At 41.6% G+C, this 27,821-nt stretch overlaps 2 protein-coding genes across 5 annotated transcripts in view; both read right to left on the reverse strand.

Annotated features, from left to right (window-relative positions):
* On the reverse strand, nucleotides 1-16,932 carry LOC143025411 (uncharacterized). Its single transcript, XM_076185051.1, has 13 exons — nucleotides 16,820-16,932; nucleotides 15,760-16,544; nucleotides 14,595-14,791; nucleotides 14,193-14,299; nucleotides 12,226-12,441; nucleotides 10,610-10,816; nucleotides 9,525-9,689; nucleotides 8,545-8,643; nucleotides 6,864-7,166; nucleotides 4,917-5,110; nucleotides 3,706-3,844; nucleotides 1,278-1,523; nucleotides 1-246 (listed from the first exon to the last, which is right to left on the reverse strand). Exons 2-13 carry the CDS (start codon nucleotides 16,434-16,436, stop codon nucleotides 73-75), a joined length of 2,724 nt encoding a protein of 907 aa, XP_076041166.1. The 5' UTR covers nucleotides 16,437-16,544; nucleotides 16,820-16,932; the 3' UTR covers nucleotides 1-72.
* fh (frataxin) overlaps nucleotides 16,727-27,821 on the reverse strand; it is an 11,688-nt gene continuing 593 nt past the window's right edge. For all 4 annotated transcript variants that reach the window (XM_076185056.1, XM_076185060.1, XM_076185059.1 and 1 more), the window contains exons 2-4: nucleotides 23,773-23,940; nucleotides 18,544-18,661; nucleotides 16,727-17,075 (exon numbers count right to left, since the gene is read on the reverse strand). In XM_076185056.1, coding sequence (XP_076041171.1) covers nucleotides 16,827-17,075; nucleotides 18,544-18,661; nucleotides 23,773-23,939 — 534 coding nt within the window. In that variant the 5' untranslated portion in view covers nucleotide 23,940 and the 3' untranslated portion in view covers nucleotides 16,727-16,826. The remainder of the gene's footprint in view (nucleotides 17,076-18,543; nucleotides 18,662-23,772; nucleotides 23,941-27,821) is intronic.

Consider the following 27,821-nt stretch of genomic DNA (forward strand, 5'->3'; position numbering starts at 1 on the left):
CTCATATAGAAGAGGCTAATGGGTCATTCTCATGTTGTTTCCTGGGCATTCCTACCACACAGAAATAGCTGTCTATTTCATGAGCACTTTCAGGGATTGAACAGCCTTCGTTTGCGCTGGCTGAATTTTCGCTTCAGGTTCAAATTCTGGTCGAGTCTTCATGATCTTTGTTATGTAATCTTCTGGTAGACCCAGTTCACCTCTAAGCACTCTTTCCCAGTCTCCCTTGAACTCCATTAAGTTTGCCTGTAAGTGAAAAAAGTAAATCAATAAACAAAGAATAAATTCCATTGGTGGTGTAAAAATAGAAAAAAAGAAAAAAAAAATGTTTTTGAGTATTTGGGGTCACATGTGGTGGTGAATGGAGAGGTGGCCAGTCAAGGCATGCAATCACCCTTCAACCATCCAACACCCATTTAATTTCCTTTATATCTTAGTTCCTTCTGGGTGAAGGGTCATACCTGTCCCCCACCCACTCAAGGAATGAATATGGTGTTGTTGTGAGGCCACAAGGTAGCCCAATGAATACCATGTCCAACTCATGAGCAGGTGGTCATGAGATTGATTCCCAGGACCTGCCGTGTGCTTGATGCTTTGGTTCCTGACAGCTCTGGCCAGGCAGGGAGGCGACCCAACGTCGGCCCAAAAAACCAACTGGCTAACCCCAACTAACATGGCTACCTCTATCAAGGGTTTCTCACTTCCCAATGTGTGGGAATGGGATGGTGAGTTGTCTCAGTAGAGTGAGAGTGGGATGGTGTAGAATGAAGTGTTGTGTGTCTTTAAGTGGTGATTACTTCTGGGGTAATCCAAGTATGTGTCCAAGCCTACATTGGGATGGTACCATTTCAATTTTCAGTTGGTCTGAATGCAGTCATACTGATGTAGTTCTTGTCTTTGGAGAGATTTCTCAGAAGGTTTGATATCTGGGGGAGTCAAATGGAGAATGACATTTGGGGGTCAGTCTGTGTTTGTTTTGTGATCTGAATGTGTATGTGTTTTTGTAAGGGTTGTTAGGTACAAGTGGTAGGTTGCTGAGGATGTGTGAGTAGTTTGACATTTTTTCTGTTCAGTTGTATATGCTTCAGTAATGTGGTGAGAAGAATAGGTGTCTTTGAAGGCTCTTGCACCTGCATGACTATAATTTTCATGTGCTGTTCTATGAAGAGGATTCAGGTAGTGTGTGGGTTTAGTACATCCCATTATTTTTCTTAAAGCTTTGTGTTTTCTCAGAAGTAGTATCTAAGTGGCAAAACAAACATTTTTACTATACTTACATGATCAATTTTTGTGTAAAAGATACGATCCCAAAAATACAGAGGATTCATTTGATGTGGTTCTGGAGGCAGAGAGAACCATTCTCGAGGCTTGGTTTGTGAAGGAGGTGGAATATAAGGCTGAACAGGGGTAAGGTGTTGTCCGTCAGTGTCAGTGTTAGGTTGGCTTTGGGTTGGGAAAATTGAAGGAACTTCCAAGCTTTCCCGAATCCATTCCATATTGCGTTTAAGACACTCCCATATCACCTGCAAACAGCAAAGATAAAGACATAAGACACAATTCAAGATAATCAGTAAAAGGAACAAAGAAAAAAGGGGTTGATAATCTGGGAAAAGGTATGATACAATAACACAAGACGTTAGTGTAAAAAAAAAAAAAAAATACAAATAATGCAATAAAGGCACCAACAATGCTATCAAACATTTAAACACTAATCAAATCTTTATGCTTAAATGGGACCAATGATGGATAATTGTATCTGGTAATCCTGCAAGATGGAGAGTGAAGCAGCCCATTTTCAAAATCTGTCAACTCCCTCATCTCCACTGTGATGTCCAGCCTTGAGGGGCTGACACTCCGTCTTTGGACTGGGCCCAAGACCTCCCTCTATGAACTCTATTTCTTACACTTTTCACACATGGTGAGCTAACAACCTGTGACCATTCCCCTTCCCCTACCACTTTCATCCAGTGACATAAAAATAGTCCCACACTAATGCAACACAGACAACAGTCCAAAATTTCCTTCCTAAGAGATCTTGGCAGGGCCTGAGGACCATTGTTAGTCCACTATGGGGCTGTGCATCTTCCACTAGGTGAAAATTGAAGCAACAGTTATGTGATTAACCTCTTCAATATGAGTCAAATTCTTGTGTGACGCATCACAATACTCCAATATTAAAATATAAAGTCAATGCTTTATTACTTGTTCTCTTTCACTCTGAGTAATAATAACCACAGAAAACATGATCAAGCCAGCAGAATTTGAGGGTTACTCAGTTATAACTACAAAATAAATATGATCAAGATGCTGATGCCGGCATCCTCATATACCCGCTTGTACCTCATGATGCTTACATAGGCATCATCATATAGAAGAGGTTAACTGATTGATTATGCATTTATAAAACCTACTTTTACATCTGAGCCTTGAACATCCCTTCAACCCTTTCAAGATGGCATTATAATTAACATATTTAATTTTGAGTAATGATTGATTATCTATATACACTGCTGCATGCCAGACCCCCTGACATCCATCCCTCTGAATCTCCTCTCCCCTGAAAGGACAGAATCCACCAGCCACCATCCAGCCTTTCTGAATTACCAGGGGCAGATGGATGAATGCATCGCAGATATTTGTCCTGGATGTAACACTTCACCCTGTCAGATAATTTTTATGGCCACTGTGCATAGGACTCGAACCTACTGCTCTGAGGCCAAGAGGCTACTGAGACGGTGCCATAAAAATGATCTGATTGATGTCGCTGTCCACTAGCGAATTTCTCACACTTCACCCCATACTGTTCAACATGTTATGGAAGACTAGACTGTACACAATTACACAAGCCAACAACACAACATATACTCTAAAGGGATTTATGGGAAAAACCCGTTCTAGCCATGGTGTTCCTCAGGGAGATGGGACTGCTCGGCCAGACAGTCCAGGAATGTTATCATTATCCCCCTTATAAGCGAGGTAGCCAGTCAAGGCACACAACCACCCTCACCCATTCCACTCCCATCCACTACCCTTTGTTTTCTTCTCATCTTAGCTCCTCATGGATGAAGGGTTATCCCTGCCTCTTGCCCACTGACTGCAATATACATACTAAAAGGCCTATTCCCCCCTTGTAAAGGGGATGGCCACTTAAAAGCATCCTGCACATTCCATACCCATCCAATGCCCCTCCCATTCAAGTACCTCAAGGATGAGGAGTCCTCCTAGTTCTCCACACTGCTGATGTCAAAGGCAATGCAGTAAGACACAGCACTTCTGCAGTAGGCCCTGGTAGCTGAAGCTGGTTTACCTCCACTGATTCATTATAAGGTGCCCCTTCCCCTAACCCCTATCCACTCAAGAAATTTACAGAGACAAAAATATCTCTTTGGGTCGCATTTTTCCTTATCCCATTACAGTCATATTCAATTCCTTCCTATCTTTTGTAATCTTCCTTACTTGACAGATATTGCCCATCCATCCACCGCTCCTTTCACAGCCATCATTCACTCAGAGTTGCATCTCCAGAGGAGGTGATGGAGGTTGACAAGTTATGAAAATATGCAGTTTTAGTATCCATCTTGTAGGACCACCAGATTCAGGTACCCATCATTGGCCCTTCATGTTGGTAGTGCCAATAGTGAATAACTAAAATAAAGTGTTTTTCAAATTAATGATGAATGAAAAGTATTATCCTCCTTCTCCCACCTGTAGGGCATGCTGGCCTTGAACACTAGAGAGGAGCTTGTTGGCTAAGCTGGTGCAGATGCTCTGGATGAGCTCTTCATCTGTGTAGTCCTCAAGTAGGTCTTCCTCTTCCTCATCCTCACCTTCTTCCTCATTTAACCTGTAGGGAATAAAAGATTTCAAATTATGAATGTATAATCATCTATATAAAATACACTCATCCCCATTTAATGGATTTTGAAGGCAACAGACAAAATTCAGTAACTTTGAATAAATTTTTGAGTCCCCCACTATACAATCACTGAATATCAAGAACTCGTCTTCACAATACCTGGTAAGTCTAATATAATATTACAGTAAATATACTGAATTTATTATATTCATCAAACTAAAATTCACTTCCACCTCTGCTCCTCCTTTCCCAGTGATCCCAAATATCTAAAACTCACCATTTCCTCCAGCCTCTTGTCCTTTGAATTCATCTCCAACCCACTGCCACCCTCACCCTTGTACATCTCATCACCTTGTTTTTACCTACATTTACTTTCAGCTTCCTCCTCTCAGGCATTTTCCTGAACTCTGTCACTAATTGCTTCAGTCTCTTCTGACTCAAATTTAACCTGTACTTGGATATTAACTGCAGGGTGACATGCAGTCATTTCTTCAGGGATTGTTCTGAGGGTGACCCTAGGAAACAAAGCCAAACATCATTTGTCTATTGTTAGGAGTAGTCCTCACTTCTTGGCCGTCCCATGACCTTACTGACCCACAAGTGATCCCATGGGACACACTTGTGTCCCCTACCATGTGAAACACAACAAAACCTCCTTGAGGAAACACGTGCAATGCCAACATTGGCCAGTCATGGCTGGCCTGCACCTCGGCCAGCCATGTTACACAAGAACACTGGATTTCTTGAGGAATGCATACCCTCTGTCTTCATGAGTCACCAGCATCAAACGTTTTGCCTCAAACTTCCCATGCAGCACACATGACCTCATGCCAATTAGGAGCACGGGTCATGACCTGCCTGTGTATATAAAAGATTGACCAACTCCGAAGATTCAGATTGCCTCGGAGCATCATACGTGAGCCTGGCTTGCTGCTCCTGTTTTCTCAACTCCCCCCCCCCTGCTCCCTCACAAGCAGATCGCTTTGGAGCATTATACCTGAGTCTGGCTTGCTGCTCCTTGGTTTCTCACCTCCCCCTCCCCCTTGCTCCCTATACTTACCTACTTAAAAGTAGCTGAGTAATTTTCTCAAGTTGTGTTTGATAGCCAGTCTCATGCAGGGAGCAAAGACGCTCACCAATGGCAATCATTATGTCCCACTGTGTATTTGACAAGGGAGCATCTGCCAACTGGTCCAAGGACTGGCGAGAGTTGACAACGGAGTACAGAGCACCCACAACTGCTTGTGATATTATCTGAAAAAAAAAAAAAGTGAAACAAAGACTAAATCACTTAAAACTGCAACACACTCAGGCCATTCCCACCCATTCTAGATAGATGGTTCTCAAGCTCTTTGACACTGGCACTGCACCTTCCTTTAGTCGACTTTGTGAGTGAAGCTTCCCTCCAACCAACACACTTTTCCTCAAAATGAATCATCAACAGTTTCATATAGCTAGAAAATGAAAGTTGAAGATGAATGTGGGTAAAAGTACGGTGATGAGATGTACAAGGGTGTGGCATAGTGTGCTGTGGCATGGTGTATGGTACCATAGTGTTGTGGCATGCCCTGACCCATACAAAGGCCTTTTCATACAACCAACAAGGCCCCATCTCATACTTATACTGGGCTGGACATCCCTCACAATACCTCGCTCTCGGCTGATGAGGTGCTTGACCGACTGCAAGCCCACCTCCGCAGCCACGACCTGTTCAGATGCAGACAGGTGCAGGGTGAGTTCTTCAATGACTTCTACGGCCGTGTAAAGGACAAGACCAGGGAGGTAAATGTGTGTACCAAGAACCCCGTCACTTGTGCAGAGGCCCAGTTGAAAATGGTGATACTCATGGGCGTAAGGGATGAGGAACTTGTACAACGCATCAGCTCCCTCACTGCAGATCCATTGCAGGAGGTAGTGACCAACTGTCACACGAGTCGGTGAGGGTGACAGTTTCGGACGTCTGGGATGACCCACATGTGTGCACCGTGTCTACATATAAAAGGACTCAATGCCAGGTGCATGCACCCCTGCCTCAGCAGCTGCCAGCACCTTCCTCGCGACCCAGTGACCCCTGCCAGGCGCATGCACCCCAGCCTCAGCAATCCCACCCCCTCCCTGCACCTTCCCTGCGACTCGGCAAGGAAAAATTCACAGTCGCCAACCCCAGCATCAGCTTCTGTGGCTACTACCTCTCCGCTGACGAGGACAAGGTCAGGGCCATATGGGACTTCCACACACCCACCAACTTGACCGATCTACACTCCTTCATGGGCCTGGTGAACCATCTCATCCTTGGTTTCTCTTATGTTCACTCCTTCCACCTCTGCCTTCCACAGCTCTTTTACTAATCTTTCTCCACTCATTCTTTCCATGTGTCTAGACCATCCCAACACTCTTTCATCAACCCTATCTCCCAACTCCCTTTCTACCCCTGCCCTCTTCCTCCTCCTCTTCACCTCCTCATTTCTCACTCTATCCAGCCTAGCAATCCCTACCATACTTCTCAGGCACCTCATCTCAAACACATTTAAACTCTTCTTCTCTTATATTCCATGTTTCTGCCCTATACAATGTGTTGGCACAATCACTCCTTCATACAATCTCCTCTTAGCATCCATTACTAAATGTCTATTTCTCATTACACTTTCCAATCCCCCAAGGCATTTACTTGCTTCTCACAATCTACATTCTACCTCCACTCCTCCCTTTCCCGCCACATTTGCATCCAAGTATCTAAAACTATTCATTTCCTCCAGTCTCTCTCCCTTAACACTCACTTCCACTTTGCTGCCATCCTCTCCCCTTGTACATCTCATCACCTTACTTTTACCCACATTTATCTTCAACTTCCTTCTTTCGTCCACTTTCCCAAAAATTTAATTCCTCTCACTCAAAAATCCATCAATCCTAGTTAACAGGAACAAATCACTGAGGATTAGAATAACATGATGACAGGGTAAACAAGATTGAGAGACAATTCAAATGTCAATGTTAAGGATAGACTTACATGTCCACCAGCAGGCTTGATTGTTGGTGGCACAACCGAGTTGACAGAATGTGCCACCTGCACCGCACACACAGGAACCAGGGAGATCACCTCCTCAACTCCTGTCAAGAGCTGCATCGCCCAGGCCCCCAGATGGTGGGGGTTGAAGGAAGCATTGGCCTGCTGGGGCATGCAGAAAGAAGACTGCTGGTTGCTCTGTTGGGCGGGCAACGAGGCGACCACCTTCTTCACAACCCTCACAATGGCTGGGGTGACAAGCTGCACCACAGCATGGAACCATGCTGGTCGTTGATGGTTCCATACCTGTGGAGAGGAATTTGATGTTACATGTCTTATATAACTTTTTTAGACCAGGGCAATGAGCAAGATGCAGGAATGACCTGTCATCCAGTAGGAGTCAAGAAAAGAGGGAGGGAGAGGTGATGACTGGGACTGGAGTATGTGGGGATGGAATAGGTGGGAGTGGATTTTATGCCTTTGTTTTTTAGCTACCTCCCTTGTAAGGGGTAAATAGCCATTGGTATATGTAGATATTTTATAATTAAAAATATAAATAATAATCAATATTTTCTTTCAGATGAGGAAAGGATTCCAGGCCAAAGGAGATTGAGCTTAAATAGAAAGGAGTAAATGGGATACCAATGAAGTGTATCCTTTTCCAGGCCCAAGATATCTGTCTGTCATCTTTTACTGTACATTCTTTACTTTTTTAAACACATAGTTAACAAACAGCAACTGCTCCCCTACTCCTACTTCTTTACCCTTACAGATTGAAATGTTAGTAATGCAACTTTTCTAATTCTTTGGAACTCCCTCTCCCCCTAGACATTCTTTTTCTGCTGGGTTTGATGTATGTATAAAATAAAATATGGGGCAGAAACGTGGAACATAAGAGAAGAAGAGAGAAGGAGTTTGAATGTGTTTGAGATGAGGTGTCTGAGAAGTATGGCGGGGGTTACTAGGCTAGATAGAGTGAGAAATGAGGAGGTGAGGAGGAGAACAGGGGTGAAAAAGGATTTGGGAGAGAGGGTTGATGAAAGAATATTAGGATGGTTTGGACACATGGAAAGAATGAGTGAAGAAAGACTAGTAAAAGAGGTATGGAAGGCAGATGTGGAGGGAGTGAACATGAGGGGACGTCCTAGGATGAGGTGGATGGATGGGGTGAAGGGGGGCTTTGGGGAAGAGGGGAATGTCTGTTGAGGAAGGAAGGGAGAGGACGGAAGACAGAGGTGAGTGGAGAATGGTTGTATATGGATGATGTTGTGATTGCATGAGGAGGAATGGGCGGGGGGGTGGGGGGTGGGGTAGTATGTGTGAGTAAATTTTGACGCAGCCCGAAGGGATTTCTCCCCGTCCTCTCCTTATATGCAAAGGGGGACGGAGAGGGGGGGTCGCCGATTAAATGAAGCGGCCTTGCTGTGGATGTACTGTGTCTTGCGACACTGCTTCTGACCCAGGGCGGTGGGCGGGGTGCAGGGATGACCCGTCATCCAGGAGGTGCTCAGATGAGAGGAAGGGTGGGAGGGGTGTGGAGTGTATTTGGGGGTGAAATGGGTGGGAGTGTTTTTATGCCTTTCCCTTTTTGGCTACCTCCCTTGGAAGGGGGAAAAAGCCTTGGTATATGTATGTATGTATAAAATAAAATAAACAGATATAGAAAAATAAGAAAATTACTTACTTGTGATCGGTCCAGCGAGTCCCACTGACTAGTCTGCCGTATATTGGCACTGACTAGCTGGTTTAGAAGAGGAGTACAGTCCGAACAGCATATGATCAACTGTAAGCAACAATTATGAATCAATAAATATACTAATATATATATTTTTTTCTTCTGTTGCCATTTATCACTGATGTCATAAAAAAAAAAGATCTATCTACATACCAAAAGGCTTCTTTATCTTTCAGAAGGGAGGTAGCCATCCAAGGCATGCACCCACCCTTCACCTATCTAACATCCATTTATTTCTTTTAAAAATCTCTTATTTTCTTGTGGATGAAGGACCATCCCTGGCCCCTGCCCAATACCTGGGTCAGAAGCAATGCAAGAAGACACAGCACCTCTACTTCAGGACCCAACAAAGTCAGTTTACTCCCACCACTTCATTTACATGGCAACCCTCACTCCTCATCCTTTTACCAAATATAAATATAATACATATACAAAATATATAAGAATATATAAACTACCCATATAAAAAAATCTTTACCCCTCTCGCACTAAATTCTGAAATAACATTATAATTATAATCACATGGTTTATAAGGAACTTCACTGGATATTAAACCATATCCAAATGATGGGAATCTACAAGTAGTGGTCCTGCAAGATGGTGAGGAGCATACACCAGGAGGTGCATGGTTATGGCCAACAACCATCACCTTTGCCCTATGCACTAGGACTGTTGGGGCAAGTATCAACAGTCACTGCTGGGAATCCCAGAGAAGTGCAGAACCCACTATGAAGATGCAAGACCTGTATACTTACTAGTCCACCACCACAACATTGCTATCACAGCATCATAACATCCATGTTTAATTGCATGTTTTTCAAATACAATAGCAACAAATTCAACATGCTAATCTCTTCCATATGATGTTAAAAGAGATATTCTTTTATTACTTTTTCTTCTATTTTATATAATTTTTTTTAAATAATCACCTGCACTATTGCTGCATAAACAGTTTGAGGACAGAGTGGTGGAGAGCAGAGGTGAGGCATACACACAGCTCCACCACATGGCACCCCTCTGGACATATGACCGGGCATCTCCTGCATCTGTGTCATCAGCATCTTGCAAACTTTGAACCTGCTCATCATCATACCCTGCAAGAAAAGAGTTTACAATAATTTACAACGATTAAGAGAATTGAAGAACTAAGAAATATTTTTACATACATTTTTCCCAAAGGGATTTCTCCTCATCTTCTCTATTTCAGCATGAGGGGGTGGAAAGGGGGGGATCATTGATTAAATGAAGCAGCATTCTGTGGATGTGATGTGTCTTGCTGCATTGCTTCTGACCCAGGGCAGTGGGCGAGATGCAGGGATGACCCGTCATCCAGGAGGAGCCAAGAAAAGAGGAAGGGAGGGAGGGGTGATGAATGGGAGTGGAGTATATGGGGATGAATTGGGTGTGAGTGGATTTCTGCCTCTGACTTTGGCTACCTCCCTTGTAAGGGGGTAAAAAACCCTTGGTGTATATATGTATTTAGATATTGCATATGGTATACATTATCTGCATATCCTCTCTTAGGACATTTCCAGGGAGCTGTTTTGAATGTGAGAAAGACTTACGATAACTAAATAAGTTCCTACTCGGTTTCATTTTAGTAGTCTGACCACTTTCCCCCCAGTTAATCAAAGATGTTTATCTATATACCAAGGTAGCCAGTCAGGGGATGCACCCACACCCACCCATTCCACTCCCATCCACCACCAACTGTCTCCCTCTCATCTTAGCTCCTCATGGATGAAGGGTCATCCCTGTCTCCTGCCCACTGCCTGGGTCAGAAGCAATGGAGCAAGACACAGTACATCCATAGCAGGACCAATTGATTTACATGGCAACCCTCCCTTCTCATCTTCTACTGCAGTGTTTATATATATATATATATACATATATATATACACACCAAAGGCCTTTTCCCCCTTACAAGGGAGGTAGCCAAAAAGTAAAGGGATATGAGGGTCAAGGAGTACTGTTTATAAAAGTTCATAAATTTTTTGCACACCAACAGACATACCCTAATAATGAGGTGCCAGGTAGGTTGAGGCCGGCTGGCAGCAGTAAGCAGAGTGAGGTAGATATTCACATCTGGTGGCAGCGATGTGAGTGAGGACGTGTTTGGTGGGAACATGGTTGGGTTCAGGAAGGTCAGCCACTCTGGTGTGCTTTCTATCTCTGTGGGGCCTTTTTGGGGACTTTGGTTTGTAAAATTCTTTTGAAATACCTTTACAAAGATTAAGAGAAAAAGAATTATCTTCTTTGGAAACATCTTAAAGAAAAAACAAATATATTAGTTTTAGTACTTTCTAGTAAAATAACATTTAAAGGACAATATTTATGACAGTATCCTAGATTTATACATGCAAAATCTGCATTTACAGTGAAGGCTGTTTCCTATCAGAACTATGAATCATAAATACTTAGGAAGTATCTGCACACAAACAACATAACTCATCTTCACTTTCTTAACTTGTTGACAAATAATCAGAGCAAATGTTAACTCAAAATTCAACACTTTCATCCTTATTCTCAATAAAATAAAATAAAAATCATATCCTCTATTTAATTATATCTAAATAAATACATATACCAAAGGCTTTTTCCCCCTTACAAGGGAGGTAGCCAAAACACAAAGGCATAAAATCCACTCACACCCATTCCATCCCCACATACTCCACTCCCATCCATCCCCTCCCTCCCTCTAATGCTCCTCCTGGATGACAGGTCATCCCTGCATCTCACCCACTGCCCTGGGTCAGAAGTAGTGTCGCAAGACACAGCACATCCATAGCAAGGCTGTTTCATTAAATCAGTGAACCCACTTCTCTGTCCCCTCCTGCAGAAATAGAGAAGATGGGAAGAAATCCCTTTGGGCTGCATCAATTTATTTTTCACACATACGTCCTCACCCCTCATCCACTTCCTTTCATGCATCACAGCATCATCCACACACAATTAATCTCCATCTTCCCCTATCTTCTGTGTTCTCCCTTCCTTCCTCAACAGATATTTCCCTCTTTCCCAATGCCCATTTTACTCCATCCATCCATCTCATCCTTGGTTGCCCTCTCATGTTTACTCCTTCCACCTCTGCTTCCAACACCTCTTTTGCTAATCTTTTTTCACTCATTCTTTCCATGTGTCCAAACCATCCCAATAGTCTTTCATCAACCCTATCTCCCAACTTCCTTTCCACCCCTATTCTCCTCCTCCTCATTTCTCACTCTATCCAGCCTAGCCCCTATCATACTTCTCAGGCACCTCATCTCAAACACATTCAAACTCCTCTCTTATGTTCCATGTTTCCGCCCCACACAGTGCTGTTGGCACAATCACTTCTTCCTATAATCTCCTCTTAGTATCCATTCCCAAATGTCTATTTCTCATTACACTTTTCAATCCCGCAAGGCATTTACTTGCTTCTCTCAATCTACATTCTACCTCCACCTCCACTCCTCCCTTTCCCGCCACATTCACATACAAGTATCTAAAACTATCCACTTCTTCCAGTCTCTCTCCCTTAATACTCACTTCCAGTCTGCTGCCACTTCTCCCCTTGTACATCTCATCCCCCTTACTTTTACCCACATTTTGCAAAACTGGAAAATGTACAACACTCATACAATACTGTACCTTGGCAACACACTCAATTGGTGCAGCTTTGAGGGCAGCCACATTAAGCAGTATGTTTGCACGATGGTGGATGGGCAGAGCCACAGATTCATGCAGCCTGACCTTGAACAGCAAACTTGGGGAGGTGATCAACGATGGGAGCATGGAGGCAACGATCCCCAGGATGGCCACAATGTCTGCTCGGTACTGGGTTAAGCGGAACTCACTTGGTTGAATCTGAAAGTTTGTTCAGCTTAGCAAAATTCTTGTGGAATAATGTTAAATTGGAACTTGTTATTATTCTTTTTTCATTAATGTTCTATTCCTAAATAACTCCTCTAGAATTCCACTCTGCAGATAAATCATTCCCATGACAAGGAAGAACTGCATTAGTATGCCCATGTTAAGGTCACCATCCCACACTAATTGATTAACAGTCATTGATTTATTGATCCCATACTAAAGCAGTACCAACACATAATCAGCCTGACAACAGACATCAATTGCCCTAAATGCCACCACCACACAGAAGACAGGACACCATGAGCATAGCTCCCCTTCCTATAAGATACTAGGTAAATACAAAGAAGTACCTTATGTTAAATTATCCTACTCTCACTCTCTTCAGATAGTGACAAAAAAATCTCTTCACTGAGTTATCTTGTGAAAGAGAAAATGAGAGTGGTGGTTAAGCAGAGACGGAAGAAAAGTGAGAAGATCAGAAGGGTGTTGAAGGTGAACAAAATTAATGAGAAGGAGAAAGAGAAACAATAACAGGCAAAACTGAGACAGGTATGGAATGTAGCACAGGATAAAGGAGAAACTAAGAGAAGAATTGGTAAGTTTCAAGGAGGAAGTGTTAAAATGTACAAAGATGGTATCCACAATCATATATAGCTGAGAAGTAGCCCCCAGAATGAAGGGGCTTCATCCTCAATTTGGAGGAACAATTTACCATTTACTTCAAGGTGTATTGGAGGAGTGAAACATTCAGTTCACCTTTAAAAAGGGAAGTGAGGCAAAAATAAACAGTCTTAAAGAGATCAATCTTTTGAAAAAGATCCCTTTGCCTTTGACTTGGCTACCCCACTTATGAGGGGGAAGAAGCCTTTGATATATAGACAGAGACCTTTTGAATGTGGTTGGTATGACATACGGGTGTGTATTAATTGAAAAGTTTAGAAAAGGAACACCAGGAGTGATTGCTGAAGAGCAGTGTGGGCTTGGGAGACGAAAAGCATGCGTGGATTAAGCATCTGTGGTAAATAGGTGATCCTTTGTCCACAAGGCATTGAGATGGAAGTAGTGTTAAAGTGTGTTTTAATTGTGCATGATGTGGATGTATGCTTTGACTCAGGGGATGGATGGCCACTGCCATACACATATTCTGGTTCACACTAGAGATCCCTTGATTCATAATGGGAGCGATTTTAAGACGTCATGGGAACAAGTAAAGGAAGACTACGTGTCTAAAGAATGTGACGAAATAAATTAGAAAGTGATATAACCCATGCTTGAATAATACATGAATTCAAATCTACGTACATATATATACCAATGGCTTTTTCCCCCTTCCAAGGGAGGTAGCCAAAAGTCAAAGGCATAAATCCACTCCCATCCATTCCATCCCCACATACTCCACTACCACTTACCACCCCTCCTCTCCCTCCCTCGCAAAGAATTCAAATCTTAATACGATAATTGGAAATCAAGGATATAGATTAAGCTGGAACTGTACATGTATTTGTGGTTAGGTGTGATAAGTTGCCGAGTAGATGGAACCCACTGAGCATTGCTCCTTTCCTGTATACTACAATTAGTTAAATAAAATTAGGTAAATATACCAAAAGCTTTTATTCATCTGAAGAGTTGTCCCTGACAAATGGAGTGATAGTTATTAGTGGCATGAAAAACTGTTAATGACAGTGGGTACAGCTACAACAGCAAAGCATGAGTACTACAAGCCCTACAAACCCCTAAAAACTTACGTGTGCATAGCGTGTAACAAGGAGACTTAGGGAGTCTGTGAAGATGCTTGCCATGATGCTCTCAGCAACCCTTGGGGAAGTATACCTCCAGAGGTCATTACGAATGCCTGGAAAATTGGATTCATGTTTAATTGATTAATAACATATTGACAATATGGAGACAAATGTATATCATTCCAGTCCTAAAAACCACACACACCATACTAGCACATTTACTTTCAACTTTAAAGCAATACCAACACAACGTAGGTCTAATCACAGATGCAAATTACCCCTGGTACATGCATATCAATTTCATTCAGATTCTGTCTCCCTCCTACCTTTGCTTTTGTCAACAAAACAAGGCCCTGACTTTAGTATATACACAAGATATTCATGATTATGCACTATACATATCCTTACATTGAAGGTAGAAGCTCCACATCTGTATTGACAATGAGAACCTTTCATTTTCTTGATAGGACTTGGGGTTGTTCCAGTCACTGCTGTTGGCATCATGGAGAAGGCATGAGTGGAGGAGGTCACAGTGGTAGCTCAAGATGTTTTGTGTACAGATCTCCACAACCTCGCCACACCTCCCAAGTGTTTCTGTGATATTTCTGAAAAAGATCAATCATTTTATACTACCTCTACCTTCTTTTCATCACCATTCTCAAACAGTGTTCTTAATCTTAGCTGACAAGATACTTCCTTCTCCTGATTAGTTTTTATGTATATCTTGTAAAATGGCTGTAGTGACTATACTTCATCTTTAATCCTTCTAATCTCCACTAAAGACCAATGATAGGAATCTACATGGTGATCCTGCAGGATAGGTCAATCAAGAATTCAACTACAGCTAATGGGTTGGCCCAGAGGTCACTTAAAAAAAAAAAAAAAAAAAAAAAATCATGTCACTGCCTCAAAGTTGTAGGGAGTGGAGAGCAGTTGCTGGTGGTCAGCTCTCCATATGTGAAAAAATGTAAGAAATACATTTGAAGTTGATAAAGAGAGATTTTGGGCCCAGTCCAGTGACGGAGTACCAGCCTCTTGTGGCTCTATCTCTTGATGGAGGTGAGGGGATTGACAAGATGGCCCTAATATGGGGGTGGGGAGTGCATATGCCCTGGGGCAGCACATTTAGGGGAGCAGCAATTCTAGTCTTGACATGCCACCCACAAGGCTGACAAAATGATTATGATAAAAAAATGTCAGATGAGCCATGAATATTTTACCGTAATATACAAGTTTTGCATTAGAATCAACAGAATATGAAATATTTTTCCCTTTGTATGAGATGGTGTTGATGGGAAGTGGTGATGGGGGAGGTGGGAGGGTCACTGCGAACTTTGCCTCGGGGCAGCATTTAAGCATGTGAAGGCTCTGTTGACAAGTTTTTGAAAATGGGCAGCTTCACTCTCCATCTTATAAGACCACCACACAGGTGCTTGTCAATGGTCCCTATCCTGGATATCAATTGTATGATCACCAGAAGTACATATCAAGAGTTCAAAGATGTTCTTGTGCGGGCACTATAAAAATAACCCAGTCATCATCAAAACAAATATAAGCTAAGAAGAGAACTTACTTGGAGTCATGCAGGTTGAAGATTTCTCTGTAGGTGTTCAAGCGACTCCTGACAAGGATGGCTGACCCCAGGATGTGGTACACTGCCTTAATGTTGCCATCCTGCATGGCCTTATGACTCACTCTCTTCATGTGGTCAACCATATAGTTGGCAATTTGCTCCACAGCCGTCACAAATACCATGTCATTAGTTTGGGGTACTTTATTGACGCCCCCTCTCACTTGGTGGGCATCTTTTCCTCGAGGAGCTGCGTGGTTGGCTGAAGTCTGAGGTCCTGCCGAATGGTGCGGAACTGCCCGTGACGGAGGCATTTGGTTTCCAGGCATAGGAGGTCCAATGCCTCCAGGCAGAGCTGCAGTGCCATTAGTTTTTGGTTTTGATTTTCTTTCAGGAAAAAAAGTTACGTGGCCATCACCACCTACCATCATCTCACTCACCAAAAGGGTTCTGTCGGTCCCTACTGTGGTATCAACTGCAATCTTGAAATACTTATCCCATTCACAAACTCCGCCAGCAACTCCACACAATGCAGACACTGGAGCATCTGTTTGCCCTCCAATTGCGTAAGGACAAACGACTTTGCTTCCAACTGAATTGGTCTTTTTGTAGACCTCCCATTCACTTTGTAGATGGTTCTTGCAAGCCACAATAATTTCAGAGGACTCAAGAGTTGCCATTGTTGAGGTATATATGTGACAGTGCAAGAACACTTGAGATTTAAACTGCAGATCTGTTGTTCAACTGTATATCACTGACATGAAGTCAGGGAATTCCTGTAAGTCATTCTTCAACATAAAACCAAATACCGAAATAATGAATCCTACATCTTTCAAGCCTATTACAAAGCCATTTCTATTATGACTTTTGTATACCTATTTCACTACTGATTAATGGGTTATTTATATAATTAACATAGCTTGGACATGGTAATTTATATGCACTACTATCAGAATAATAACACATCAACAAAGCTGTAAATTTATTGAGGACATTTGTATTTCATATTATGTACAACACAGCTTCCATGTATATTTCAATAAATGTGAGTCATAAATCTTACATTCTTTTCAATTTGCTCTCCCATATTCACAGTCTTTTAAATTAATTTCAGATTTTAAGACTTCAGAGAGTTCTTGACTTAAGAGTTCATGTAATGATATGCCATCATGTTTATACACCCAAATATTAGTTTCAGTATCAAAGTCATATCGCTTAGGTCCACTGAAGGGTGACGACAGCCAAATTTGTTTATTTGGTGTTTGTTTGTTGATTACATATGTCCCAACCTCTCCTAATTGAAGAGTTATGACACCTGACTGAAAAGAAATTTAAAACAATGTTATTTGTCATCTTGAATTATAATTGCTTTGGTTTATGGAACTGTTAAAGCTATTGTAAGTATCCACATGATATATACTACTATGTCCATTTCTTTTATATTCAATAGTCCTCCATCCCTTTTTTATCAATTCCTGCTACAGATAAAAAATGCCTTTGTTGATTTCTGTATAAGGAATGATGATGGCAGGTTGAAGAATGAAAGGGGTTAAGGAAGTGGAGAGTTTCAAGTGTTTTGGGTCATACGTGGTGTTGGATGAAGGAGTGGATGTGTGGGTGAATTATAGAGTAAAGGAAGCAAGTAAACGTCTGGGTGGAAAAGAGGGAATTGTGAGAAATAAGTATATGGGGACAAATGCAAAGAGAAGTTCATATGAAGAAGCGATTACCCACAATTCTGTATGAAGTAGAGCATTGGCCTCCAAAGTGTAGCTTATGGGCATCATGGCACCTTCAGGACTCTATCATGGCACCCACAAGGGTTCATTAGAGAAAGAGAGTTGGTTGGCTTGGTCTGTTGTGTAGTATGTGTACTGTCCTGTACACAGACATATTTTTGGTGCCTGCCATTGTATTCACAACAAAGGAAGAGGCCTGCAGTTTACAAAAGTTTGGGGACCACTGGAGTAGAGGCTTGGGATATATGGGAGCAGAAAGGAAGAGACTGAATGTTTCTGAGATGAAGTATTTGAGAAATACGTTACACCTAGGATGTCCTTATTCCAACACTTGCCAACCGCCACTTGTGCTGATGTTTGTGCCCAGGAGGATATAAACCCACTTCAGGAATTGGTGGGGTTTTATGTCCTCCTGAGCCAGTTCCCAAAGTGGGTTTATGACCTCCTGGGCCCAAACATCCACACAAGTGGCAGTTAGTGAGTACTGGATCAAGAGAGCTCCTAGGTGTATAAGAATGGAGTGGATAAGAAATGTAAAAGTGATGCAAAGAATGGGGAAGGGAAAGGAGCTGTTGGATAAGGTAGATCAGAGTGCTGAAAGGGTTTGGGCAAATGGAAAGAATGAATGAGGAAAGACTTATAAAGTGTGGAAGACAGAAGTGGATGAAGTAAGCTTGAGAAGACTGAGACTAAGATGGATGGATGGATGGATGGATGGGGTGGATGGAGTATCTGTTGAGCAGGGATGAGAGAATTCAAAAGATAAGAGCAAGTGGAGGGAGATAAGGAGTGAATGACATATGGCCCAAAGGAGTGTTTTTCCCATCTGTTTCATAAATCTTTGTGAGCAGATGAAGATAGGGTGAGGTGTCACCATATGATGAATCAGTGGGGGTAAACCATCTTCAGTTGTTTGGCCCTCCCATGAAAGAAAGCAGCAGGAAGAGAAAGAGAGAGCAAATAAACTTTAAAGAAAAGGGAAAATCAGATAGAAAAAAAAATATACATGAAAAGGAAACCAAGAACAGAAGTAAGAAACGTCACTTACGGCATAAGTTACATCTCCATCTGCAGGTACAAAATCTTCCTCTAATAATATTTCTAGATGCTCACATAAAGATTCCAATGTATCCTCACTTATTTTTTCATACTGAAGATCATCTAATCTGAAAGAATAAAAACATTACACTGAAAAATAAATCAAAAGATAAACAAAAACAAATTAATTCAACACATAAATCCCCTGTGGTGTAATTTGGTGTGCAGTTTCATTGGTGTTGGGCACTTTTGGTGAATTTTAGATAGAATAAAGATATTTTTTGGTGAGTGGCAATGCTGGAGGCAGGGCATGGTGCCAATATGGTGGGAGAGGTCATACAGTTTGGTTGTTGTTTTCGTCTGGTCAAGGGTTGACAGGGAGCTCCTGGTTTCAACTACCTTTCCCTTCCTATCCTTCTTCATATTTAGCAACTCCCTAAAATATTCTGCCTATCTTCCTCTTACTGCCTTCTCTTTCATTATCATCTCTCTCCACCTGCACCTTTTACCTTTTCTTCTCCGGAAACATATTCATAATCATATCACACACTGCTCCATTAACACACTGAAAGACAACACACTGCTGCATGCCAGACCCCCTGATATCCACCCTTCTGAATCCTCTCTCCCACGAAAGGACAGAGTCCACTTGGCCAGACTGCGGTGTGGCCACCACCCAGCACTTCTAAGCTACCAAAAGAGGCTGGATGACCGCATTCTGAACAGCTGCCCAGGATGTAACACTTCACCCCATACCATACAACACATAATGAAAGACTGCATTATACACAATCATGCACGCACACAACACAACATACACTCTATAAGGGATTTGTGGGAAAACCCAGTTTTGGCAGTAGCATTCCTTGGGGAGACAGGACTGCTCGGACAGACAGTCTAGGGAACGACAACAACAAAAACAACAACCTTTTCTTCTCTACTTGACTTGCCTCCTCTTTTTCTCTTAATTTCTTTCCAAAACATCTTTCTATTACTTTCAAGATTTTCTGTCATACTCTTACCTCGTTTCACATCTGCTCTCCTCTTTGACTCTATTAAATATATATATATATATATATATATATATATATATATACATATATATATATATATATATATATATATATATATATATATATATATATATATATATATATATATATATATATATATATATATATATTGCAGAAACCACAGGGAAAATTAAAGTCGGAATACTGAACGTTTTCCTACTCTGAGGATGTCGTAATAGACGAAAACGTTCAGTATTCCGACTTTAATTTTCCCTGTGGTTTCTGCAATATCTTTTCGTCACGCGTTATTGTGATTATTTTATATATATATATATATCTATATTTATCTATATATATATATATATATATATATATACATATATGTATATATATATATATATATATATATATATATATATATATATACATACATACATACATATACCAAGGCTTTTTCCCCCATCCAAGGGAGGTAGCCACAAAAGGAAAGGCATAAAAACACTCCCACCCATTTCATCCCTAAATACACTCCACACCCCTCCCACCCTTCCTCTCATCTGAGCACCTCCTGGATGACGGGTCATCCCTGAACCCTGCCCACCGCCCTGGGTCAGAAGCAGTGTCGCAAGACACAGTACATCCACAGCAAGGCCGCTTCATTTAATCGGCGACCCCCCCTCTCCGTCCCCCTTTGCATATAAGGAGAGGACGGGGAGAAATCCCTTCGGGCTGCGTCAAAATTTACTCACACATACTACCCCACCCCCCCGCCTATTCCTCCTCATGTCGTCACAACATCATCCATATACAACCATTCTCCACTCACCTCTGTCTTCCGTCCTCTCCCTTCCTTCCTCAACAGACATTCCCCTCTTCCCCAAAGCCCCCTTCACCCCATCCATCCACCTCATCCTAGGATGTCCCCTCATGTTCACTCCCTCCACATCTGCCTTCCATACCTCTTTTACTAGTCTTTCGTCACTCATTCTTTCCATGTGTCCAAACCATCCTAATATTCTTTCATCAACCCTCTCTCCCAAATCCTTTTTCACCCCTGTTCTCCTCCTCACCTCCTCATTTCTCACTCTATCTAGCCTAGTAACCCCCACCATACTTCTCAGACACCTCATCTCAAACACATTCAAACTCCTTCTCTCTTCTTCTCTTATGTTCCACGTTTCTGCCCCATACAGTGCTGTTGGCACAATCACTCCTTCATACAGTCTCCTCTTCGCATCCATTCCCAAATGTCTATTTCTCATTACACTCTTTAAACCACCAAGGCATTTACTCGCTTCTCTCAATCTACATTCTACCTCCACCTTCACTCCACCTTTTCCTGCTACACTTGCACCCAAGTATCTAAAACTATCCACTTCCTCCAGTCGCTCTCCCTTAATGTTCACTTCCAGTCTACTGCCACTTTCACCCCTTGTACATCTCATCACCTTACTTTTACCCACATTTATCTTTAGCTTTCTTCTATCACATACTCTCCCAAACTCTGCCACCAGCTTCCTCAATCCCTCCTCTGACCCTGCCACAAGCGCAGTGTCGTCCGCAAACAACAGCTGGCTCACCTCCCACTTTTCTCCATTTTCTTTAACCATCTCCAATCCCTGACTCACTACCCTAGCATTCACCTCTCGCACCACCCCATCCATGTATAAGTTGAACAGCCAGGGCGACATAACGCATCCTTGACGAAGTCCCACCTTTACTTCAAACCACTCACTCTCTCCATTTCCAATCCTAACACATGCTCTACTACTCACATAAAAACTCTTGACAGCTCCCAAAAGCTTTCCTCCTATCCCATAAATCTGCATAACCTCCCACAGTGCCTTTCTGTCTACCCTATCATAAGCCTTTTCCAGATCCATAAAAGCCCAAAAAATATCCTTCCCCTTTCCTATAGCTTTCTCACATATCTGTCTTACCACAAAGATCTGATCTACACAACCTCTACCCGTCCTAAATCCACACTGTTCCTCACCAATTACTCCTTCTGTTCCTCTCCTAATCCTCTCAATTAAGATTCTCCCATAAGCCTTCCCTACTACACTCAACAGGCTAATCCCTCTGAAATTACTACATTCACACTTGTCCCCTTTTCCCTTGTAAAGAGGAACTATACAGGCACTACTCCAGTCCTCCGGTACTTTACCCTCTCTCCAGCAAACATTAAATAATCTCACCAACCAGTCCACCATCACTGAACCTCCCTTTTTCAGACATTCTGCATGACATCCATCCAGACCAGGTGCCTTACCTGCTTTCATCATCTTTACAACTGCCTTCACCTCATCCTTCCTTATTTCTCCTCCGTTCTCCTCACTCATCACTCTCATTTTCTTCGTATTTCCCACTGCAGCTATCTTTCCTTCCCTATCCTCCTTCACATTTAGCAACTCCCTAAAATATTCTGCCCATCTTCCCCTCACTGCCATCTCTTCCATTATCAACTCTCCATCTGTACCTTTTACCTTTTCTTCCCTACTTGATTCGCCTCCTCTTCCTCTCTTAATTTCTTTCCAAAACATCTTTTTATTACTTTCAAAATTTTCTGTCATACTCCTACCCCATTTCACATCTGCTCTCCTCTTTGCCTCCTTTACCTTTTGCTTTACTTCTCTTTTCTTTTCTTTGTACCTCTCATATATATACACATACATATATATATACACTAAGAGCTTTTTCCCCCTTATAAGGGAAGCAGCTAAATCAAAGGCATGTACCCACTCCCACCCATTCCACTCCCCTCCACCACCCTTGCCTCCCTCTCATCTTAACCCCTTCGATACGATGACACCTACGTAGGCGTCGTGAGGAGCAAGTGGGTACGCGAAGATGCCGATGTCGGCATCTTCATTATATATATTGTAGTTGTACCTGCGTGACCCCCATACTCTGTAAACTGGCTTCATCATATTTTCTATGGTTATCAAAATTCACAGGTGAAAGAGAACGAGCAATACAGCGGTAACTTTATTTTTTATAATGTGAGTATTATGACGCAACATTGCACGTCTGGCAGCTAATGCTGCCCGCGAGATTTTGGCCCATATTGAAGGGTTTAACTCCTGACCTTTCTCCCATACAAGAAGGGTGGCCAAGTCAAAGCATATGCTCACTCTACACCTATCACACACCTATTCATAAACCCATTTGTTGTCCATCTTGTTGTTAAGCATCTTAGGACCCTACAGATGAAGGATCAGCCTTGTCCCCTATCACACTGCATGGGTCAAAGGTAATGCTATTTATTTCCTTGCATTTTTCTTTTATTTTGCAAATTCACACCCATCTTCTTTAATATAGACAGTATAATAGATATCTTACAAATACACATTTCCTACATTGCATCCCAATCTCTCATTCTTCTTTTACATTTAACCTCTACATTGTGATATGCTTCATGAGAGGACCATCCATGCAAGTGTAATGTTCCAGAATTCATGTATTCATAATAATAATAAAAAAAAAGAAAATCACCTAATTATGAAGCACAAGCATTTTGTTAGCTTATTTGTATATTTGCGGTTGCCAGATATGCCTTTTAGCTTGCCTGTGTGCCCAGTGTGATAGACCTTACCTGTATACGTGCTTCAGAAAAACATTAAAAAGAGGTGTCGTGCAAATGGTCTTCAACCCCACCCAGTGCCATTTTGTGCTGTATAGTGCATGACTTATCTAAGTGTACACGCTAGTGATAAAAAAAGTCTATGTGTACACGTATACAAGCAGAACAAATCATAAAACCAATGTAGTCTTATAGAATATGTAAGACAGCCACAGTTACATTGAGATGGGGTCAAAATAATTTAAATTTGTCAATTTCAATCTAGTCCCACATAGCTCTCAGGGCATTAAAACTTCAGTTGAAACACTCACATGTGCTGGTTCTTCTTGAAACTAAGATTTAGATGAAAATTACTGAAGTGAAATTTGGAAATTTTGTGATATAAAGTTGTAGTGAAGACTTGCCTTTTGATAGGGACACTGCGGCAACAGTTAAGTTATTTTACAAACATGTAATGTTCATCCAGGTCAAAAAAGAGCTGAGAGATATATCATTTATGTCCACAGTTATACACAAAATACTAGCTCATGAAAACACTTATCAATGAGTATTAAATATCAATACTTTTGTTTGAAGATTAGCAGTCAGTACTTTTGTTCAGCACAGATTACTATAGAAACGCAGTTACGCAAGAATGTTTTACCCATTAGATAGTGAAGTGCAGTATCTTGGTTCACATCTCTGCAGCCACTTGGATGAACTTGGATAATAAGCAACTGGGATGGTTCTAGATTTCAGTGATGATGCATTATACTTGGCTAGTGTAATGATGGAGGTTCTAAGAATTCCTGCCTTTCTACAAATGTTCATTCTGGAAGAGAAAATCTAATATCAGCATGATACTTTTGGCCTTGGAAAATCTACTGCATGCATCTAAGAAAAAATGTAACAGACTAACACTGTTATTAATGAAAGTGAGTGAGTGAGAGAGTGAGAGAGTGAGGGAGTGAGAGAGAGAGAGATAATGAAAGAAAGAGAGAGAGAGAGAGAGAGAGAGAGAGAGAGAGAGAGAGAGAGAGAGAGAGAGAGAGAGAGAGAGAGAGAGAGAGAGAGAGAGTACTTATGTAATTGCAGTATACAGGAAAGAAGCAATTATTACGCTTGCTGATGAACATGAGAATAGCATTTCATAGCATGTATAAGGACATGATGAAATAATAATAATAATAATAATAATAATAATAATAATATTAATAACAACAACAATAACAATGATAACAATAATAATAAATATGATACTGAACCTCATTACAGTCCAGAGCTACAAAAATATCATATTTTGGATTTTGTTTTAATCTGATGGCTCTAGTATTCCTATTGCAAAAATATAGGGTATTTTTTTAGAAGTGCACACCTACACAATATTGCAATAGAAAATTAAATACTAATTTTGTAAATTATAATACATCAAAGTAATACTGTATATGCTTTTTGTGGTGGAAATCAATTATAGAAAAAGCTGCTAAAACCAATACACTAACAAATGGGGCCGTATCAACTGCTTGAGACACCATCTTTGTTTTGATAGATGACCCTGATGACTTCTAGAATTACAGGTACCACATTACTATATAAAGGTTAGATTAGGCTGGAATATACAACTTTGTCTTATTTTGATTTCTTCAACCTCTGTATCTATTAAAACAAAGATGGCATCTCAAGCAGTTGTGGCAGCTTCATTCATGTGTATTACTTTTAGCAACTTCTTCTATTATACATATGCTTTCCTTGAATGAAGCCATGGTGACTGCTTGAGATGCCATCTTTGTTTTCATAGAAAATGACCTTGATAACTAAATGCAAGTTAGGTTAGGTTACAATAGATAAATTTATACTTTAATTTCTTTGACCTCTGCATCTTTCAAAGATGGCATCTCAAGCAGTTGCCATGGCTCCATTTGTTAGTACTGTATGTTGCTTTTAGCAATTTTTTTGGTATTTTTTAGTTGTACATACTATACAATATAACATTAGAAAATTAAATATTAATTTTGTAAATTATAATACATAAACATAATATGCAATTTTCTTAGAGGAAGTATATAACAAAAAATCTTGCTAAAAGCAAATTTACTAACAAACAAAGCTTATAGGATATGGTCCAGACGCCATGTTGTCGTCTGTCCAATACAGTCACTATCAGTTAGACAATGGCTTTCACATTGTGGACTGGGTGTTCTCCAACTCCAGGTGGTGTTAATAGGCACTGTTACAAAGACAATAGGGCTTTCTTGGACTTAATGAGAGAACATGGGGTTCTGCCGTCATCTGTTAATTGCCCCAGGTACAATAATAATCAGGTCATCAGTATCCATGACAACAATGACCTAGATGATCTTTAGAATTTGAGGTACTGAATTACTAAATATAGGTTAGGTTACGCAGATTAGTTAGGTTAGGTTAGAATAGACGAATTTATCATCCTTTCATTTTTTTGACCTCAGCATCTATCAAAACAAACATGGTATATCATTCAACTGCCATGACTTTTTAGTTAATAAATCGGTTTTAGCAACTTTTTTTTTATTGGTTTCTGCCAAGAAAATCACATACTGTATTTGATTGATGTATTATAATTTACAAAACAAATAATTTTCTATTGATATATTGCATATGTGTACACTTCTAAAAATTTACCACTTTTTCTGTTGTTGAATTGATTTCCACCAAGAAAAATGTATAATTCACAAAATTAACATTTAATTTTCTAATGCTTTGTCATGGTGTACACTTCAAAAAATCTAACATAGAAAATCAAAAGTAGCAATGAGACCCAAAGGCTCTCAATCTCCACAAAAATAGAGGACATAGAGCAGAAAATCAAACACTCACATGAGGAGCAGAGAAACTCGTAGGAATACCAAGCTATAGAAAATATAAGGCACAATCCGAAATTCTTCTACAGCTACTGTAAGAAATTCCTGAAAACCAAGTCACAGATTGGGCCCCTAGTGACTGAACAAGGAACCATAACAGATGACACGCAGGAAACCTGCCAGATGTTGGCACACCAATACAACAGTGTGTTCAGCATACCAAAGACACAGATGGAAATCCTCGATCCCACAACCTTTTTCAACCAGGTGACTACGAACCTGAACCAGCTTACCAACATTCAAGTGACAGTAGGGGACATCAAAATGGCAATAAAGGAGCTCAGGATTAACTCGGCCACTGGACTAGATGGCGTTCCAGCAATCCTATTCCTACAATGCAGCGAGGTCTTGGCAGTCCCAATCCATATGTTGTGGCTAGCCTCCCTAGACAAAGGAGAGATCCCGGCACTACTAAAACAAGCCATCATAAGCCCAATATACAAAAGAGGAGATCGGACCTTGCCAAAGAACTACCGACCTGTCGCCCTCACGTCCCACATTGTCAAAGTAATTGAGAAATGTGTAAGGGACAAGCTGTTCACACACCTTGAAGTGAATAAACTCATAAAAGAGAACCAGCATGGTTTCAGGAAAGGTCGGTCATGCCTCTCAAAGCTACTGGCACACTACGACTGGCTACTACGGAACCTGTCAGAAGGGAGAAATGTTGACGTAGTAGTCCTAGACTTTGCCAAAGCCCTAGACAAGGTGGACCACGGTGTCCTCCTCCACAAGGCAAGGGATCTAGGAATCTCAGGGAAGCTAGGAGTCTGGCTTCACAACTTCCTGACAGACCGTACACAAACAGTCGTCATTGATGGTGTGAAGTCCATTGAATCCAAGGTAATAAGCAGAGTACCACAAGGATCTGTACTCGGCCCCCTCCTATTCCTAATTCATATGAATGACATAAATAGGAGTGTGGACTCAACCCTCCTGTCTTTTGCCAACAATACCCACATCAGCCATGCAGTGCGGGAAAGTGGGGACGTGCAACATCTACAAGACAATCTCAACTCAGTTTATGCATGGGCCAAGGACAGCAACATGCAATTCAACGAAGAGAAGTTTGAGGTCTTGAGATATGGCACAAACCAAGGCATTAAAGACAACACTGAACTGCACATGGAAAGAGGTATGAAAATCACACCCAAAGCCCATGTAAAAAGCCTGGGCATTCACTTAAGTGATGATGCCACTTTCCAGCACCACATCATGCAGTCAGTGAAAAGAGCAAGAGGGATGGCCAGCTGGGTACTAAGGACTTTCTCCTCAAGAGAGGTTCAAGTGATGCTTACCCTCTGGAAGGCGCTTACCCAACCGATCCTGGACTACTGTAGCCAACTCTGGTCGCCACACAAACGCGGAGACATCCAGATGCTTGAAGCTGTCCAAAGGAATTACACCAGGCATATCAGAGGGATGCAAGATCTCAACTATTGGGATCGCCTGGGAGCACTAGGTCTCTACTCCCAACAAAGGAGGAGAGAAAGATATAGGGCCATTTACACATGGAAAATCCTAGAGGGACTTGTTCCGGACCCCACACCCTCAACAATCAAGCCATACCACAGTGTAAGGCATGGGCGTAAGTGTGAGAGACAAACTCTCCCACCAAGAGCCCCGGAAAGGATTAAGACCCTACTAGCAACCAGCCTAGGCCATGAGGGTCCAAAAATCTTCAACGCCCTCCCAAAAGAGGTGAGAGAGAAAACCAAATGCTCGGTGGACAGCTTCAAACATGCACTGGACAGGTTTCTGCGGAAGGTGCCAGACGAGCCTCCAGTGCCAGGCTACACTGCCATCGGTAGGTTTT

Source organism: Oratosquilla oratoria, chromosome 5 (assembly GCF_046742065.1).
Source record: "Oratosquilla oratoria isolate Oo_2021 chromosome 5, ASM4674206v1, whole genome shotgun sequence".
NCBI classification, from domain to species: Eukaryota; Metazoa; Arthropoda; class Malacostraca; order Stomatopoda; family Squillidae; genus Oratosquilla; species Oratosquilla oratoria.

What these genes read in the sequence shown, in the direction of transcription:
- LOC143025411 (XM_076185051.1), bottom strand. Translation starts at nt 16,436, where the DNA reads ATGGCAACTCTTGAGTCCTCTGAAATTATTGTGGCTTGCAAGAACCAT. An exon ending in CAATTGAGTGTGTTGCCAAG is followed by an intron (nt 10,817 to 12,225) that starts GTACAGTATTGT and finishes ATCTTTGTAAAG; the next exon opens with GTATTTCAAAAGAATTTTAC. An exon ending in ACTCAGCTACTTTTAAGTAG is followed by an intron (nt 3,845 to 4,916) that starts GTAAGTATAGGG and finishes TATTCCCTACAG; the next exon opens with GTTAAATGAGGAAGAAGGTG.